This window comes from Seriola aureovittata, chromosome 16, assembly GCF_021018895.1.
Source record: "Seriola aureovittata isolate HTS-2021-v1 ecotype China chromosome 16, ASM2101889v1, whole genome shotgun sequence".
In the NCBI taxonomy this organism is placed as follows: Eukaryota; Metazoa; Chordata; class Actinopteri; order Carangiformes; family Carangidae; genus Seriola; species Seriola aureovittata.
This window is the reverse complement of record NC_079379.1, coordinates 9,553,639-9,574,125: the sequence shown is the minus strand read 5'-3', so window position 1 is coordinate 9,574,125 and position 20,487 is coordinate 9,553,639. Positions and strand designations below refer to the sequence as shown.

General features: G+C 40.8%; 3 protein-coding genes across 3 annotated transcripts; 2 read left to right on the top strand and 1 right to left on the bottom strand.

The window, feature by feature from the left end:
* Nucleotides 1-2,554: 2,554 nt before the first annotated feature.
* Nucleotides 2,555-3,829, top strand: si:ch211-153f2.3 (uncharacterized). Its single transcript, XM_056400273.1, has 2 exons — nt 2,555-3,041; nt 3,290-3,829. Exons 1-2 carry the CDS (start codon nt 2,817-2,819, stop codon nt 3,410-3,412), a joined length of 348 nt encoding a protein of 115 aa, XP_056256248.1. The 5' UTR covers nt 2,555-2,816; the 3' UTR covers nt 3,413-3,829.
* LOC130184333 (protein FAM167A-like) lies at nt 3,828-8,634 on the bottom strand. Its single transcript, XM_056400272.1, has 2 exons — nt 8,263-8,634; nt 3,828-5,599 (listed from the first exon to the last, which is right to left on the bottom strand). Exons 1-2 carry the CDS (start codon nt 8,458-8,460, stop codon nt 5,312-5,314), a joined length of 486 nt encoding a protein of 161 aa, XP_056256247.1. The 5' UTR covers nt 8,461-8,634; the 3' UTR covers nt 3,828-5,311.
* A 2,498-nt stretch (nt 8,635-11,132) lies between these two features.
* Nucleotides 11,133-20,431, top strand: slc30a8 (solute carrier family 30 member 8). The gene is made up of 9 exons (XM_056400271.1): nt 11,133-11,834; nt 13,089-13,249; nt 13,773-13,919; nt 15,083-15,236; nt 15,433-15,599; nt 15,836-15,948; nt 17,948-18,053; nt 18,599-18,733; nt 19,540-20,431. The coding sequence occupies exons 1-9, from the start codon at nt 11,761-11,763 to the stop codon at nt 19,683-19,685; spliced, it is 1,203 nt and encodes a 400-aa protein (XP_056256246.1). The 5' UTR covers nt 11,133-11,760; the 3' UTR covers nt 19,686-20,431.
* Nucleotides 20,432-20,487: the final 56 nt, after the last annotated feature.

Genomic DNA, 20,487 nt, shown 5'->3' with positions numbered 1-20,487 from the left:
TAAAATCTTACCTTACACTTCCCCAAATAGAAATGAAGACATACTTAATGATTGTTAAGATAGCCAGTTATGCTTCAGGCAACTTGTGAGAACCATTAAAAAGTAGGTATTCGTCAAAACACTGTGGGCAAGACAATGAGTAAGTGGCCCTTCAGCTATCTTACATATTTCATGCAAAAGGAAGGCTCAAGGGTAGATTATGATAGGACAAATATAACCATAGTTTTTATATTTTTGACATGCTTTATAGTGACCGGATGATCAGGCTGGTTTCTGAGGCTGTGTCTGGTTTCCTTCTATGCAGTTAATTGATACGTCATGTGACCAAAAATTTCACCATAGATACCAAAACGATCACGACCATCCTTTTCTTTAGAAATGTACAAAATATCATTACTCTTAGTTGATACAAAAACACAGATGGTAATATTACAACCATCTTTTCACAATATACCAATACACCCAACAGTGGGGTTGAATATTAATTTTCAATATGGATGACCCGCCCGCCCAAAGAGCTGCTACTTAAGTGATCTGTCATCCTTTGAATGACATGTTCATGAGATGGCAAGATCAGAGAAAGATCACGGCCTGATTTAATTCAGAAAAAGCCTACAGTGACTTGAATCACAATGTGTTTATCAGCATTTAACTGAAACCACCATCTCTCCCTAACCTTCAAGGATACGTTCACAGTCTGTAAACTGGTCTTAAGGCTTAACCCTAACCAACCAAACTAACCTACGTTCTTTTGTTGGCTAAATCTAACCACTGACGGGTGTCTGGAGTCCTGTGCTTTGTACACCAAAGATATTATTACCTCTGAGTATAATACAGACAGTGATTACATTCGCCACCACAACATAACTGGTAAAACAATTTAGTGAAATTACTCCACAGCATATAAAGTTGGAGCTGAAATGATGAGTCACCGAAAATTAAAACAATTTCAACAAGTGATTAATAGTTCAAGTCAGTTTTAATGCAGAATTGCATAGCATAATATTAAATAATTTCAGCTTCTCAAAGTGAGGATTTGCTGCTTAAACTGTAGTAAACTGAATAACTTAAAGTTTTGACCATTGTTCAGACAAAACAAGAAATTTGAAGGTGTCACTTTGTGCTCTGGATAATTGTGATGGGCATCAGTTGATTAATCAAGATCAGGAGATTAGACGTCCTATTTAAGATAGTTATACATTACCTCCTCAACAACCTCAACAAATTACAACAGTAAACCACTGCTTACACATGAACGAGTAATAATGATGTTATAAAAATCCCAGGGGACATGTTTCTGCATTGAATACTCTTACTTTTAAATACTTTAACTACATTTTGCCAATTCTACTTAAATACTTTTACTTAAGTCACATTTTCAATGCAGGACTCTCACTCTATCCCACCACCTGAGGCTCACTCTGTGTACTTGGCAGCTTGTTTGTCTCTGTCATTGTTGTCACACGTCGCCCTGCTCCCTTGACCTTCAAGACTGATGGCCCAATCCCTCCAAGCTCTTCTCACGCTCCACAGACCTCTGCACAAATGGAGTCATAGCTCACATCTTATGAGCTCTGACAAGTGCACCGCTCTGTCTGACGCTGTCCAACATGCTCATCCACCGGTCCACAGATTACTTTATGACAGAATTGCAAATCAAAGCCATTTATTTAATGGTCAATGTGTGGAGCAGAACTTGGCTGAGAGTTTTGGACGTCGCAAGGTCTCGCTCTCTGACACACACACACTAACACACACTGCTTCTCTTTGTTTCCCTATGACACAACACTGAAAGAGAGCTAAATATTTCCTAAAGGTGAGGAACTGCCCTGGGAAAAAGCTGTGCACTTGAAAGCAATGACTGAGTGTGATGTCCCCTCCAAACGTGTCCTCTCACTTCTCATAGCCAGGCCCATAAGTCAGGCAGGAAAATACACTAGACCCCTATCGCATCTCTGTACAAAAGTCAGGGGGAAAAACTGTTCATCGATGCCAAAAACCATCCCACAAACCCCAAAGGGAATGGACTTAACTTGGGCACAAAGGGCCTGGTTATATTTCACCGTAGGATGGCCTTTGTGCCTCTGAATCGGCTAACACTGAGGCAGTGTCTCCCTCCTCGCCCAACCTGTCTGTCTCCTAAGCTGACAAGCAGGTCTTATTTAGGGAGAGGCACTGAAAAAAGTCCACTGGGGGTTGTGATGGATTTTGTGCACGCTGTACATGCAGGCAGGCACACACACACACACACACTCAGGTTTACACATGGGCACTTTTGTCCAAATGAGAGCTCACTCACAACACATTTCTCACACTGGAATTGTATGGGGGCGGGATTGACTGAGAAAAAGAAAGAGAGAAAGGGGGGAGGGAGGGGAGGGGGGTTTGTGGCGATGGTTGCAGGGGTCTTTTCAGTTCCTTTTGGAGGCAACAATAGTCTTTGTCCGAGATCTTCCACCATTCCTATTAGTGTTACGGAAAGGAGGAGGAGAGGGGGGAGGGGGGGGGGGGGGGGGGGGGTAAAGGCGGGGGACTATTTCTCCATAGTAACAATGACAAAACAAGCCAGTTCAACTCCAGGCAGGCGAAGGGATGATTGCAGCTGCTGAGCAGAGGCACAAAAACTTGTGCTGCGGAGTCCTGCTCACACAGGGGAAGGAGGACGACTCAAGAGTGGATTCATAAGTTGGAGATCCAGTGGGGTGAAAAGAAGGAGAAAGAGAAGAGGATCCCAAAAGTTTTCTGTCAATTGTTTTCTGTCACAGAAAGTGCTGGGAAGCAACACGTGACTGCCCGCACATTCATACCCTCTCAGCATGGACCGGGACAGTCACAGCGAGGATACTCTGTCCACCATGGTGCTGGAGAACATTAAAAACAAACTCATTCATGCCTTCAGAGCGACAGAGGAGTCCAGAGAAGATCCTCAACACTCGGGATCCACTGTCAGACCAGTCAGCATCGGCAGAAGTTACCAAGCCAACGAGGAGCTGAGGAGGGCGCAGATAGATGGAGCGATAACCTGGCTGAGGTCTGAACTGGTAAGCTGTGACTGGTAACTTACAGATTTGACAATCAGTGCTTTTTCTCTGTAGTTTGCAACAGTTGTTATTCGTTGTAATGTCCACAAATGCCCCTTATTTTTTTTCGTTGTTGATGGCAGTGTATTAATGTAGAGAAAATAGGAAAAAGAAACCTAGTAATCATCTCATCCTTCTGTCTTTAGACCGAAGTGTATACATTATACCTCCTGACATGCTGATTCAGTTCTTTCATTGTTGTCATGCAGCTGGAAATGCGCTCACAGGACCTCCAGCTGGCTCAGACACTGCTGGGGCTCAACACAGAGATCCAAAGACTGAGGAGGGAGAGTTACGGAGGTGTGGAAGTAGAGGGGGAGGATCAGCAGTAACCGGCCCCAGCAGAGAACCCCTTCTCTGGGGAAGACCTAAGAGTGACTAGAGGAAGAGCAGGTAGAAAAAAAATAAATGCTCTTACTGGAAACCATGGGTGGACAAGGAAATAGTTCTGATGCAGCTGAAAACCTCATTGTAATAAAATGTGTCATGGTACAAAATAGACACCAGTTGCATGTAAAGTAGTCCGGGTAGAGGAATAAAGAAGGATAAAAGGTGCCTGGTTTTGTGTGACGCTGGCACGTTTAAACTAGATTTTTTTTTTTTTTGCACTTTTGCAGAGGTGTGCCAGAGAAAGCTGTTTGTACATGTTTTGTTTCTGCGTGAGATGGGGAACAAGACGTTTTGAATGTAAAGATGGAATCAAAAAACATTTTTATGTTGAGGACAAAAAATAAAGAGTGCAACCACTATTTTCATCTCTTTATTATGCTGGCATACTGTACTGCTGCAGTACTGCATCTGTTTGAAATACTGCTAAAAGTTCACGTTTGGTTAATAAATACATCCACATCTCATTTCCAAACAAGTCTAGCTTATACAGTTCACAGGTTCTTTCTACACATCAGCAATATAACCACAGTTTCCATTTTAAACATGGATTTACAGGTTGGCTCACTAACTTAACTGTATTAATTGTTTTTCAGAGAGATATTTAAAACTACAAGTTCTGTCCAACAGCGTATTACTGTCAGCAGAATGTTTTATCACTGCATGTGTATAATAAAGATACAATGAACTCCACGCTGTCCTGCTGCGGCATTGAAGCCATTCTCTTTGCAGGTCGTAAAAGGTCAGTGAGCTTCCAGCACACGCACGCACGCACACACACGCACGCACACGCACGCACACACACAGTGATAATTGACAGGTTCACAGACTTCTCAGAGTTCTACATAAACAAGAAAATTCAGGATTTAACATTTGTACAGTGTTTGAAAAATCCAGCGGAGAATTTGTCTTCAAAGCTACTGTTAACATGAATATTTGTCTACATAGAGAAGAAAACTTTCTCTTACTTTCAGACACACAATATTACACAAAGACAACAAGGACTGCCTTTAGGTCAATGTCTAATGCACAGCTTGTGCTATCCCGTCAAACACTAAAGGAATAGGACGTTTAGGGTTAGAGGAGAAGATTGATACCACTCTCTTACTGTCTGTCCATTAAATATGAAGCTACAGACATCCATTGGTTAGCTTAGCTTAGCTTTTAGACCAAAAGACAGGAAAACGGCAAGCCTGGCTCTGCACGAATGCGACACAATCTGCCAACCAACAATGATAAATCTCACAATTTAACAGATTATATCGCATTTATTTAATCCGTACAAAAATAAAAACTCAAAACCTTCGCACTGAGTCAAGCTAACTGTCTCCCTGTTTCCAGTCTTTATGCAAAACGAAGCTAGCCGACAGCTGGATGTGACTAACTCTCAACAAGAAAGTGAATAAATGTATTTCCACAAATGTCGAACAGTTCCTTTAAATCCTTCTGAGCAGCCTGTCAGATTTAGCAAATGTATTCATCTACAGTGTCATATATTTTTGTTAAGAAAATAGAAATCACAAAAAAGGCTGTAAACTAATGAAGCCATTAGAATGACATATTGTAATTAGTGTGAGGATTTAAATGAACATTACTTCTGCATCAACATAGTGAGGCCATGATAAGCCGACATGACACCACTGCTGATTCTTTCCTTAACTCCACTCCATCCTCTTGTTTGGTTTCTCTCAAAGCAAAAATCATAAAATAAAAGAATTCAGAGGGGGGCAGAGAAATTATGGTGGGAAATTGCTCCACCTTGTCTCTGTTGACTGACTCAGAGGATAAACGGAAGTTGAGGAGAGACTTCAAAAGTTGGAATTTCTTGTAATAGTTTGAATTTTTCAAGGCACAGAGCTTCTCCTGCTGAACGCTTTCTTTGATGAAACCCCTGAGCGAAGGGGCGGAGACATCTTCAGGTAGGAAATGGAAAAGCCCGCCTCCCCTGAGCTGGAGTAGACGCTGCCGCTTCCTTGTTCGCTCTCAGAGTCCCAGTAGCTGCCCTCTTCTTCCTCCTCATCTGTTTCCTCCTCTTGCTCCTCCTCAGACAACTCCTGCTTGAGCTCCTGGATGCCGGAGTGAAGCTCCATCAGCTGTCGGATCAGTGCTTGGTCCTGGGAACGCATTTCCATCTGCACAGAGAGAACACATCTGTTTAGTTTAGATTTTTATACACCACAGATATATTGCCTAATTGATAGACAAAACTCACAGGCAGGACCAAATATGATATGGTGAGGGATAGAAATGAGAAACTTAAACTGAATTTGAGTTTTTTACCTATTCAAGCTGAACAGGTTCGTGCTCAGTGCGAAGCCATTTCATTTGAGCGTTGCCTTCTTTCAAATGCAAATGCTTCTCTCCGCTGTTCTCTTTCTTCCCTTTCTTATGGGAGGCTGTCTAATTGCTGGCATTGTAAAATAAGATATTCAGAATTCCACCAACTTCAGAGTCCAAGTTTGTCCTAACGAGTGAGGAATGTCCCAGACAAAAAAACCTTCTGCTCCCATCTGCATTTCTTTTCTCTCTTAATTACAGCACCAGGCTGAGACTGGGCTCCGACTGAAAGATACTGGTTTTTACCGCCTTTGTCGACACTTGGAGGAATGAGAGACTAAACATGGACTTTTCCTTTGAGGGATTTGGAGATGTGAGCATGCCGCAGGCTCCAGCTCCTTATGCCAAACTCCAGCCCTTTTCAGATAGTGTGAATGTGTGTATCTGCATCTGCATGCGCCTTTTTTCTTTTGCGGTTCCACTGCAACCACTAGTCTAAATCAAGAGGTAGCCATTGTACTTGCTCTTTTAAAAAGTCCTGTTATCTTTCCCTATAGGAACACATGAACAGATCACACTGAGATTTGATTGGAGGTGACACAAACCTCAGCAGGCTCACCATTGGTCAGCGTGAAGTGGAAATAATGGTTTTGTATTTTTACATAGAAGGTGTCTGTTGGATGCGACTTTGAAAAATAACAAATACTTTACGCCGGATAATCAACAGTTCTACTCTGCATTCATCACAGAGATGAGGTTGTGAATCAGACCTCATGATGGAAATTATGTTATTGGACCACAGTCAAACTAGTCAATCGTTCAGGTACTTTAATCTCTGCTGTGGTTGTACATGAGATTGGCACAAATTTATCCAGGATATATAAAATAAGTAAGTAAATAATATAAATAAATACATTGAATTAAGAATTATATGTTTGTGTAGCTTAATCTTTGGTTTAATGCTCATTAAAAAAAAGGAAATTTGAACATTTACATTTCTCTCTTTCTGCAGCTGAAGATCATGTGATATGATCAAAAGCCCCAGGACAGCTATGAGGTGAGGTCATTTTGTCAACTGCTGTTTGCAAGGTCATAAACAGCAGCAGCCACTACATAGACCTTGACATTTATCCTGAATTTTAAAGGTCAGAGAGGAGTTTGTTTAAGCACAGAGTCTGCCAAAGCTGAAGCTGTTGCTCATAATAACTGATGAGAAACAATATTTTAATAAGGTCTGGGTTGAAATACAGTAAATTCTACTTGTTCTTTAACATGAGTAGAATGCAGGTTCTGTCATTCATTGCTGCTCTACAGAGGATTGTTTATAAACCAACCAGGAGGCCCCTGTTTTTAGTGTTTTGTCCAGCTCCTGCTCAGATGCGTGGTTTCTCCTCGGTTACCATGACGAGCTGTCTGGGTGAATGCACTTAATGCCGAGTGATATATTAGGCCGTGACAATGAGACTTACACTGTTGCTCACAGAGGTACAAATAGACACACTCATACATACACAGACACATAAACGCACGCGCGCACGCACGCACACACACACACACACACACACACACACACACACACGCCCTCTTTGGTTTAAAGGGGCTTGACATTGTAACAACATGCCCTACATGCATCTTAGGAACAAAAAGGCAATAACTTGGGCCTCCCACACAAAAACATTCAGCGTGACCCCGGAGGTCATTTTGTTTGGGTGACAAATGTCTTGACCTTCGGAACAATGGACAATAAAATGCCTTTATACTCGCTGGAATCTTAAAGTTATCAGAGGACCACACAGAGGGCTTGACAGCTCAAATATGTTGTCATGCTTTATATGTATATGTATTATATGTATCTCCAGTGGTAGAAGAAGTACTCAGATCCTTTACTTAAGAAAAAGTAGTGTTCAAAATTTTTCTTGGGTAAAATACATAAATATTAGCAGACAATGTACTCAATGTAACTTTTGCTGAACAGTTGCCACTGTGGCTACTTGTGAAAATGTCCCGTTAGTGAAATGCTAAAACAATACAGCTCAAGAAGGAAACTTGTCAGATCTGTGAATTGACTCTTTAATGTTTGTTACAAAGCAGTATTGAGCTAAAGTTTGCTAACATTAGCTAAAATAACTTGCTACTGGTCATACCAGAGCAAGTCAGGCTGTAGCCACAAAGTCTCTGAGTGTATTGACCTGAGCAGGGGTGTGTTTATCAACTCATGAGCTCAATGTTTCATTTGTAAAATACAGAATGAGTTATTACTTATTTCAAAAGTTACATGGTCCCACTTTAAAGTAACAAACGTAAAAAATGGCTCTTTAAAAGGGTTCAATTATGGAGCACTCAAGGTTTATATTTTTGTATGCAAGAAAATAAAAAAATAAAACATTTTCTGGATATATTTTATATGTAAATCAAAGTGACTAGCAACTAAAGCAGTAAAAGTACAACATTTGCCTCTGAAATGGAGTGATGTAGATATATAAAGTAGCATGAACACTAAGTCAAGCCCCGGTCTTACCAGTTCTCTTCGCAGCCAGGCCAGTGCACTCTCGATGTCCAGTTTGGTGCCCTCTCCTCCAGCTGTGCACCCTTCTCTGCGGTGGTCAGTCCTTGTCCGAGGCTCCCTGCATGAAGTCTGTCCGGCTGGTTTACAGTCATCAAAGGTGGAGGTCTTGCAGGAGAAGTCCCGCAGTCTGGTTAGGACCACTTCCATCATGTTAGGGTTAGTGATAATCTTAAATTTTTCTAACTGGGTTTCTTCTGGACCCTCTTCTGTGCTGCGTCTACTCAGCTGTAGTGCAGATACAGCCTCGTCTGGTCTCTCCTTCTGTTATTAGATCTCTTGCACTTCTGAGGACTTGTAAGGAACTCGCTCTCTCTTTCTCTTCTTCCAAACACCCCCCCCCCTCCACTCCCTCTCTCTTTTCTTGCTTTCTGTCTCTCAAACATTGCACCCTCAGTTCCCTGGCAAAGTGAACTGGTGTCACTTGAGTGTGAATGTGACGGAGCAGGTCTGACGTCAGTGCATTGTCCAGATGCCTGACCTGGAGTTGTATACCACTTTTGGGGCTTTTTATCAGACGCAAACACACAGTGATCATTAGGATGGAGAAGAGGGGAGGAGGCGGGTGGTTGCCATGGCTACAACAGTTGTGCATCTTTAAAAAATACTGGGGCTTGCAATGGTTCTGGTCCGTTGTTTGGTCTGTTTAAAGAGGGTCCAGGGAGGGCAGAGCATGTGCATGCATATGTACACACATAAAGATACACAAACAAGCACACACAGTGTGTGAGCAGAGCTCTCATGGACCGGGTGAGTGGCCTGTTGCGGGGTCAGGATCTTAAGAACAGTGTGAACAGCCATGTGTAACTAACCCTTCTCGTGCCATTTTCCCCTCACTCTGCAGCCCCTAGCAACCCCACGGCTCCATCTATTCACACACACACACACAGACACACACACACACACACACACACACACACACACACACACACACACACACACACACACAACACTTTGGCAAACCGAACACAGGCCCACTTTCTGGAGTCCACAGACGGTATTGACCAAAATAGACTTGACACACTGAAAAGCTATTTTTAGTCAAACTGACTCCTATTTTAGACCTTTTCAAGAAAACAAACGTCACTACTCTCAAGTAGAATAAAAGAAAAACAGCTTTTTTAGTGTGTGATTGTCTCATGCGCTTAATGCTGCAGTCAAAGAGACTGAAAAGCACTGATGTGGGTGGGAAGAAGTTATCTATCGCCATAGCAGTATACATCCCTCGCTCCACCCACACCGACACAGCCAGTGACGTCATCCACGCCACCATGAAAACTGCAAACACTGCACCCGCAGACTCTCCTCCTCATCTCTGGAGGCTTAAATCATGTTTCCCTGTCCTCCACTTTTACCTACATTTACTCAGTATTTCACACGTCAAACCATAGATAATAGGACACTGGACTTATTGTGCGCTAATGTCAAGGAGGCTTTACAAACTCATCACCCCTCATTACCCTTTGAAAATGAAAATGACATTTTAATTTTCAACTTTAATGACCATTTTAATAAAGTCCCCTCTAGGTTCTATGATGACTTTAACATATATGATTTTAGTCTGTTATTTTTCTGCACCAGAAGCTTTGAGGCTAGAAACACTATATCATACTCATGGATTGTGCATTTAAAGGAGCACCCAACCCTTTTTAAGAATTCACATTTCTTATTCCTGTGCCCCAGAGCAGATTGGTGAATATTTGTGAACATGCACAGCTTAGAGTTAGAAAGTTAGAAACTAAAGGGAGAACCTTAAATCCCAGTTTGCTCTATAACAATGAATGAAACTAAATAATGATATAAAAAAATAAAAAGTTTGTGTAATGTCTAGGACCAAAATGCATCTTTCAAATCTTAAAAAGTTTATGTCCAATTTAAAATCTGGATGAGACCTGTTAGGGGGTACACCACACAGCTACTGTAGAATATGGGCTTAGCAAGATAACTTCATCAGTTGCACTCAACAGCTCTTAATGTGAGGGGTTCAATTAAAAAGGGCAATGCAATTCCTGCATTCTGCATTTTCATTTGTCACTTATGACATTTAATTTTAAATGTGTTTGAGGATTCTCTCTGATTTCCAGCTTTAGGGACAGGCTGGTGTTTCCAAATACAGGCTTAACTGGCACAGGAATAACATGTGTGACGTTTTAGCTTTTCATTTGGTCAAAATTGCTTTCAAGTGAATGAACTGTATCTTTAGCGTGAATATGATTTATTAGTAACTTGAACTTCATGATCAGTTGCTGCTGGTTTTTTACTTTCACTTACCGCTGCAGCTTATGAACCTTTAACATTCCTTGACTGTTTTTCTGAACGCTTTCAGAACTCATGTTGTGTAAATGTGTCACTTAATAAAAGAGCAGCCATGTAATCTCATACATTGTGGATGATCCATTGTTGCCACCTTGTGGTAAATCTTGGAAAGAAACGTTGAAACAACACAGGCTACTTCAGAGCTGTAGAGATTATCAAACTGTGCAAGGACCATTCATTCTTCTTCTTTTTTTTTTTTAGATTTGCCTATAACTTACAACCTACTCCACGTGTATTTTAGCACGTAAACACTTGATGGGATATTTCTTATGATTTAAGACCCCCCCCCCCCCCCATTATAATTGTTTTCAATGCAGAGAGCTGAAGTTGTTGCCAGGAAGAGTTTCTATTCCCAGTCACCGTGATGAATCCATGAGTGAAGAAAAAAATCAGCCATCGACTAAATCAGCTTTTGGTTCAGGGATGACAATTGATTTAGAGGAAGTGGTCACTGAACCAAGCATGGACAGATTAAGAAATTCATGCCAATGTGATTATACTGGGGGAAGGAGCGCACGGCACTAAGTTTGGTTGTATAACCACTGAGTGCCGTCTGGTCAAAAGAGGTGGGCGGGTCCCCAATGGGTTTGGTGAATTGCGTGGCTGACTAACACAATGCCCCGCCCGCGCAGTGCAAACTAATTCAACTAATTACTCATGTAAATGTAAGTTTAACCTATAGGCCTGTGAGAGGGGGGGCTAAATTCACGTTGGAGATGAAATGACCTGTCTGTGGGCCTGACATGTGCTTTTCTCACCAGCCTTTTGTTAAGATATTTGTCCTTTAAAGTTTTTGCCTCTCACCAAAATTTTGGAACCGTCTCTCTCATCACCCAGCTGCTGCAGGCGGCCGAGCGTTTGCACACGGTGCAAACCATGTTAGTCACAAGGCTGCATCAGATATTTAGCTGTTCACAACCTGGATGGTCTGAGAGGATGTTCAGCGGCTGTTAAACACTTATCAAAAGCAGACAACGAGGCCTACGAAAGATCATAACAAGAAAAAGTTTAGATTAACTTTCTCAAAAATTACTTAGCCTATACGTTTAATTAGATTTTTTTTCTTTCAGCACGCTTTTGTTTTAGTTTGGGTATTTTTCTTTTTCTTTACATCTCATATTTTCCAAGACGTGAATCATGTTCGAAAAGAAGAATGCAGAGAGAGTTCCCCTGGTGACAGATGTGAGGAACACTTACACCGCTGTGGCAAGGTAAACCTTTATTTCTTACATTTCCCCAAAATACTAAGTCAAACTGGAAATAAGAGAACACGTGAATATGTCCACATCATTTTAATTAAGTCTTTCTTTAAGTTATAATCCTTTTAAAATATTCTGTGAGTTTCTGTGAGACACCAGTCGGATAGAAAGTTATCCAAACTTTTTTCTATCCGTTGTGAAAAGAAAATTGTCTCACTCATGGTGGTTGTGCTGTGGGCAGCGTCTTTGCTCACGTTCTCTTGTTTGTGAACCGCTTGGTTTCCACACGGGACTGATCTGGGGTCAGCCCGGATTAGCAGTGCGCAAACGTGCAGCAGTTCATCCTTCCATCTCATTTGACTGGTGTTTACTGCGCAGTATCTCCGGTCATTCCCTGATTGTAAACGTCACAGTTAAAAACACAGGGAGGTGTGCACAGGGGGAGAAAGATTGTGACCTAATTTTTCTTATGTTTAATTAATAATTAAGCCATTTCTTAGAATAAACACAACAGCCAAACTCTCTCTGGTGCTCGATTGATTGATTCATTGTATTTGCTGATATTTACTTTACACGCTAAGTGGAAATGTTCCTGTAGAGAGACTTGACCCTCAGCTGAAATACTGGTATTTTGTGCAAATATTAGTATCCTGCTGAGGGGAAAACAGTGACTTAGACCATCTTCTGTTGCCTGTTGCTGCTCCTTCCTGGAGGTTGTGTTCAGCTGTTCATCAGATCATGACGCTGGTTTCTTGTTGGTCATGTGGGTGAATGTTACAGACATGATCAGAGAGCTGCATGAGCATTGAAACTGACACTTAAAAAATTCAATATCCTCGGTGACTTCTAAACAACAGTGATTTAGAGTTAAATGTTACAATCTACCCTTGAAGTTTGTTTTTGTTTTTCAAATATCAGGCAATTCATCCTGTTCTCTTTCTGGAAGCAGGCAGATTGACACTGTTATTTGAACATCTCTGGATTTTGGATCGTTGGTTGGACACAAAAAAAAAGCAATTAGATGACAACTCCTGATTTTTAAACAAATTTTTAAAAACCTTTCTCAATAGGTCAAAGCTTAACAGTTAATCAATAGAGCAAAAATAAATAACTGAGGTTAAATGATAACAAAATAATTCTGTGAGGCACTAAAGAAGTCTGTAAAGAGTCAGTTCTAGAAAGCGTAATAGAAAATAAAATAAAGGTCAACTACATGCTGTTATCTGTTGCTTCACTGACTTTATTCTGATTTTAATGTTGATGCAGCGACCAGGAGGCATTACAGACAGACGGTATCGCCGGCATCAAACATTGCCATGACAACAGCCGTGCTCAGGAGGATCGCGAGCGAGAGAAGAAAGTTGCCAGGAAGAGGTTGTATGTGGTCTCTGTCATCTGCCTGATTTTCATGATCGGTGAAATCTTTGGTGAGTCATTCTTTTTTTTATTCTTTATTTTGCTCCTCTAATCCTTGTTATTTTCCTTTCTCCGGCTCCTGTTTTCTTTTTCATATTTTCATTCCCAGTACATTTTCCATCACGAGATCACTGACCTGTTCAGTCTGTAACACCCGATCATTAGCGACTAGTACTAGTCAATAAGTAGATACTTTATTGACTAGTTGATGGTTCATCAGATACTTAGTTATAGTTTATCATTTATCTGCTGAGTCACTCCCATTCCTCCTGACCCTTCTTCTCTTTTCGTCTTCTTTCACTTCTGCTTCTCTCCTCTTTCTTTCACCCTCCACTTCCTTTTCTTTTGTATGTTTTCCTCTCCTCTTCCTTCCCTTTGCTTGGTCACCACTTCTCTCCAGCCTTCACTTCTTTTACACTTTTTCCTAATCCGTCTTAATCACTTATTTTTTTCCACAGTTGAATTTTCTTTCTTTTTCTTAAAAACAAAGTGATATAATATTTAAATAACAGCGCTGTCTGTCTGTTTCTGCAGGTGGGTATTTTGCAGGCAGTCTTGCCGTGATGACAGACGCTGCCCACCTGCTGGTGGACTTCACCAGCTTCATCATCAGCCTGTTATCCCTCTGGCTCTCCTCCAGACCTGCCACACACAGGCTCAGCTATGGCTGGCACCGTGCAGGTACACTATGGACGATATTTATATATCAGTCGGTGGCTGCACTTGAAACATTTTTTCCTGTGATACTGAACTCACCAACATTATGGGGGTTTTTATTGTGGTTTAGTTTAGTGATTGTTGCTTGATGTGTGTTAATATGGATAGACTGATGCAGGATTGTATTCAGTGGAATTTAACTTTCCAATGGATTTGCTATTGTTTAGGATAGAATTTGTTTTTTTTTTACCTGTTTTTGTTGTGGTTTTATTGATTCACTGGTTAAATTCTTTTGTTATTTAGTACTTAGTTTTTTCCTGAGAGGACATTAAAGCCTGGCTGTGTCTAAAGGTAATATAACCCCCTGCCAGCATCTTTAAAGTTTACTTATCAACATGTGATATCTTGTCTTCGTTTCATTTGCTCAAAAACCGAAGTGTAAAAACAACAATTTGTCGTTCTTATAGGTCACCATCACGTGCCAAACCATTTCATAGCTGGCAGAAGTAAAGCAAATAAACATATTTCCCAAATGTTGAACTATTGCTTTAAGATGTATGTTTTTACTTTCCATATCTACATGTTTTACAAGATTGAAGGCTGTTACTGAATCAGAACAACTTTAAAGAGATAGTTATTTGAATACTTTTCTATATTCAAACCAAATAGGATGACATTTGTTGGACTTTTTTTTTTTTTTTTTTTAATACAAGGTCGACCAACGGGAAAGATAAGACATGTTCACTCTCGTCCGTATTACTTTGGAATTTATCCTTTTTTGGCTACAAAACCACTGAAAGTCATGTGTGTTAGCTGATGCACAATGAGATTTTATAAATGTGGGTCTTCTACACTGTAACTTTGCCAGCAGAGCATTTTTTTTGGGACGGGTTATGTAATGTCAGACTAGAGAAGACTGCAGACCTTCAGTGCTAATTTCACTGCTCTCTGTACAGAAGAATGATGCCTAATCTGTTTTCCAGAACATCTGTTAAATCTTATTTCAGTGTTTTTACACTACCTCTACACTTGAATTCTGTGTGTGTGTGTGTGTGTGTGTAGAAATGTTTAACTGTGTACTGAATTTAAGGCCATTTTCACTTGCTTCAGTTCTGTTACCTAGAGCAGCTTCCAGGCAAGTGTTTGACCACAGGTTAATTTCTCTCCTTGGCTCTTCACCCATGCAGAGATCCTGGGTGCTCTGCTGTCAATTTTCACCATCTGGCTGGTAACAGGAGTGTTGGTTTACCTGGCTGTGGAGCGCCTCATCAGCGATGACTACGAGATCGAGGGCACCATCATGCTCATTACCTCCGGTTGTGCTGTGCTGGCCAATATTATGTAAGTAGAATACACACTCATTTCTCATTTATACGGCTTTTACCAGTGCACAGTGGGTCTTTGAATATTTATGATTCAATTAAAGCCAACGCACAGAGGAGGGCAATACTGAATCCGGCTTCACGGCCTCTTCAAGATGTTGTAGTACGTTGTCAGAGCTCAGTAGTTTAATTCTTTTTGTTTCCTCTCTCGACAGCATGGCCCTCACCCTTCACCAGTCCGGCCACGGCCACAGCCACGGCGGGCTCAGCTCGCACGGGCACAGCCACGGTGGCAAGAAAAAAAAAGGACACGATCAGATCTCGAACCACGCCCACTCGAATGATGACCACGTGGACGTGGAGCAGAAGGGGCCAGACCACGGTGTGTTTCTAGTCTGAGTCATTATTTTGGCACTTTACTTTCTCCTCTAATATCATCACTGTCGGCCATGAAACTATGAATCTGCTCAAACCCCCCCCCCCCAACTGTTCTGTACTTTGACTGAATATGTGCTGTGGGGTCATTACAATCCATCATAATGACATTATAATGGAATATATAATGAATTATAATCCAGTGTATAATTAGCTTTACTACCCTGTTATTTTTCCTGTCAGGACGGAGGGCTCAGCAGGCCAATGCCAGTGTGCGAGCGGCCTTCGTTCATGTGGTGGGAGATCTTCTCCAGAGCCTCAGCGTGCTTGTCAGCGCCATCATTATCTTCTTCAAGGTAATGAGTCTCTGGCCCAAATCCAACCCGGCCCCTACACACACACACTCCCCCTACCCGCTCTCACTCTGTTTGCGCTTTCTTGTGAAGGCTCCGCCACATTGAGTGTTGTTCCGAACTAATGATCCTTGAGTGGGAGTGGGTTAGAAATCCCTCCAACACCGAGTCTGCATCGATGCAAACTTACAAACCACACTGTGGCAGCGTCGTTTTGAGTCCGGGATGGATGAAATGCCATATTACCCACTAATCTGAGTCCTGTGTGTTTATTTCCAAAGGAGAAGTCATAAATTTCCTCAAAGAGACATTTGACTATTTTCACATCCACATGACACAATTAGAAGTTACATCGTATTTTGGAATGAACATGGCGCTGTGTACCCGAGAAAATGGGACGTGTTCTTTTTTTATTTTTTTTATTTGACTTCATATTTGAAAATTAATCTGTGGGGGGAAAAAAAAGGATATAATTAGATTAAGATGGCAAATGAAAACATGTTCACGTAAAACGAAATGCAGCCAAAGAAGCATGGGTGTGAATTTTTATTAGTATTCAATTGATGATTTTCCTTTCACAAGCTCACTATGCCATGAATGTGATGAGGGCCATGTCATTACCCACGCACCTACATCTTTGTCAATGCGGTGTATACGATTATGTTTTAGATAAATATTGATTTAATCACAACATCTTTCTGAAATATTTTGGATAACAATGAATTTCCTGTTTCGATCAGAGAAAACTTGCCGTTGTAATTATTCTCTCCCCCTTAATGAAGAGACACTCCACAGCCACGAGTGTGACTCCACGCGGAGTTACACTCCGTCTCTGAGTGGGAGTGTGTAGAGACTGGATTGGAATTGGGCCTCTGTGTGTGAGCACACAGGGTGAAAAGTCTTGAGAAATTGAAACAACCCCATGAGGGGCGGTGAGGTGTAGAGAGTAGGTGTTAAACGCATCAAAGGTCAAGACAAGAAACTATAAGACATCTGTTTACTTGTTGAAAATAGTTTAGAAATGACTTGAACATTCAGTAATGTGCTCAGTTGGTGTGTTTCTGCTACGAAAATAATCAAATCAGTCAATTGAAAATAAAATCTAGTTTCTTATTGCTCTTGGCTACTGTTATATTGCATTTTTTCCCCAAATGAATAATAAGTAACCCAGGAAATTTACTTTTTTTTTTTTTTGGTTTAGTCCATTTGCACAAATTGTCTTTACATACAGAGATGAAAAATTATCAAATTAATTACTATCTTTGCAATGCACTCTTTCAATTTAATAGACAGAAAATATATTAAGTGTATTAAAGTCTGTTTATATAATAAATATCTGGATAATGTAGCTGATGGTCAGGACAGGTCATTTGTGATTTGTGATCAAATAATAAAACTAAGAAAACCAGAAGAACAACAACACATTCTCTTTCGATTAATAAGTGTTATGTTGATTTTGTTTTGTTTTTAACCTAGCAACTGTTGGTGTTAGGGTACTGCATCATCTAGTGCAGTAGCTCTCATTTATTAATTCCTGTATTATTTTTAGCTTCCAGCACTTGGTATACTCGGCACTAAAAACAAACTCACCCTGGAGGAATTGTCGAACAGCACAAGGCTGTGGCTGTTTGCAAGAAGGAAAGAATGGAGCTGTATTTTCTGTCCATATGCTCTTTTGTTGCTTGGTGTCTGTCTGCCTGCTCTGTAATTTCATTGTGCTGCACATCCTCTCCCAGGACAGCCATTTCTGCAGAATTATGAGTTTTTCTTACAGTGCATAAGACGTACTGAATTCACTGCTGCTGTCCCATGTCCCTTTCCTCTGAGTAACCATTACTGATTATAAAAAAGAGATAAAATACTGAGCTCTATCCTCCGAACTTGAACTTTTCTTAACACCAGAAAGAGTGTTCTCAGGTTATGGACCAAAAGCAATCACATTATTTTTACGCAGATGTTAATATGTTACCCTCATTTTCTGTGTTACGTTTTTGTTTTTCAGCCAGAATATAAGATAGCTGACCCCATCTGCACCTTCCTGTTCTCCATACTTGTCCTGTGCACCACCTTCACCATCATGAGAGACATCCTTGTCGTCCTGATGGAAGGTGAGTGCATCGTTCCGAAGCCAACGCTCCGAAACAAGAACTTGGTGTCTTTTAACTGAGTTGAGAAAGTCAGCGGAAGACGATGCAAATGAAGAAGAAGTCGTCGACGTCAGCAAACGTGAAATGAGGAAAGCGATGTAGACAACATGATGGAAAAGTGGCCTTTTGTTTTGTTTTCATGTATTAATGAAAACTTCACTTGCTCCTCCTCTTTTTTGTCTCCTCAGTGGACGTCATTTATTTATTTATTTTCTAAGTCTGTTGCATTTAGCTTTTATCAATGTGCCAACTTTTCCAACTCGGCAAAGCATAAAAATATTTTTGCCAAATTTTGAATTTTTTTTATTTATTTTTTTTTTTTTACAGCTTTTATGTTTTGAGCAAATTGAATATGCGCATAAAAACAGGTGGATGGAAAATCACCTAATGTCAATATATTTGTGCTTAGTGGAGGATTTCTCAGTTTTCTGCTCTCTGACTCCATATTCATTTCTTCAGTCTTATACTTACTATTTGTCTCGTTGTCTTTTCCATCTATGACTCAGGCACTCCGTCAGGGGTGAAGTACAGCGAGGTGCGGGGTGGTCGGCTGGCAGTGAAGGGGGTCACAGCGGTCCACAACCTCCGCATCTGGGCCCTCACCATGAACCAGGCTGTGCTGACCGCACACGTAGCCATAGGTGAGAAGACTCTTGTGTAACTGAGCTGTCTGTGCATTATCTAATCACATTTTACTTTTTTAAATTGGTGCCACTTGTAACTTAGCGTCATGGATGAGTTGGCCAAAACGCAGTGAGTGGCTACATCACATTTTTACTCTTTTTAGCATTAAGATGAACTTGAAAGAGATTTTTTTGACGCGCATTCTCTCAGTTTGGAATATGTTAAAATACACACACACACACACACACACACACACACACAAAAAGCTAATGCTGCTCTGTGTCTGCTGGATGTGTACATAAATAATCAATGATTTGCTACTGCATTTTCAAATATAGTGTTTAAATCTGTGTTATACTAACTGCCATTTCACTGCATTAGCCAGCTAACATTCAGCTCAAAGCGTGAGTCTTGACAGCTGACGCTGACAAAGTACAGCTGAAGATGAAGCACACTTTAGTTATGTTTACTTAATGCAACACAGCACAGCCATTCCTCTGGCATCACCCACATTTTATTTTTTTATATACACTAATAATGACAGTTAGCTTCCATTTATTTCAGCCAATATTTAAGAAATGATTTACTTTAGAATCTTCTTGTCAATTATAACTCCTCCTGAGGACACCCACAACTGAGGCTGCACAAGCGGATACTGAATGACAACATAGTAAAACACAGTGATATGCCATTACAGGAGCAGTTGTGACTATTGACAAATACATTGATAAACTCTTAAAATGTCTCAAAGTAAAGTCTCCACACAAGATGACTTAACCATTTTTTGTTGCTTTTTCCTTTGTTTTCCCCTTATTATTCACAGATGAGTCAGTGGATGCTCAGACGGTCCTAAGAGAAATGACACAGAGTTGTTTCTCCTCCTATAACTTCCACTCTGTCACCATTCAAATGGAGAGACAGGCCGACCTGAAGCCCGGATGCACTCTGTGTGAGGACCCCAGGATGTAGGGACCGGCCTCAGTCATCGTCTGAGCACAGCAGAACAAAGCCAAGATATGATTTTAGCTGGTGTAACTCGTGGCGATGACGGCATTTAGTTGCACTGCTCACTGGACCCTGAGGTCTTATGTTTTACTGTGACATTAATGCCAAAGTCACATCACTGTGCCTTTAAGTGCCTTTGCATTGACATTCCCAAAGAAATGTTGATAATAAAATATAGAAATAATGAAAGGCAGGCTGGCTCAGGATGTGAATGATTTTAGGGGTGAAACTCTTTCACTCAGCCCGCTCCTGTGTGAAGTTTTAACCTGTTTAAAACTTTAATGTTCATGAGCTGTCTTTGCTTTTTTTTAAAGTTTTTTCATGTTAAAATAGGAATGAATTAGTTTGAGTAACTGCTAATTTAAACATCTATTCGTAATTCTAAACGTGCATCTTAACCGTTTGTTTACCTTCAGACTTATGTGAAACGTCCGGGACGGTGCTAAAGTATTGTTTGGTTGAGCATCAACCTACTGTATCGAGTCAAGATGCTGGAATCAGCCACATCTTTTTGCACAAAGTCTGATACATGTGAATGTAGACCAATGAGTATTTCTATGCATGGACTATTACACCAGCAACCAGCTAAGTACTGTATGTGGAGAGCATCACTTATATTTGAATACATGATCAAGACACCTTTCCACTGCCTTTGTGCAGTGGTAAGGTGTAAGCCGAAATGAATTATTCAATAAAATATTCCTTTTTTTTTTTTCAAATACCTTGTCTTAGGAGTGTTGCTTTCAAAGTCTGATTTACAATGTCA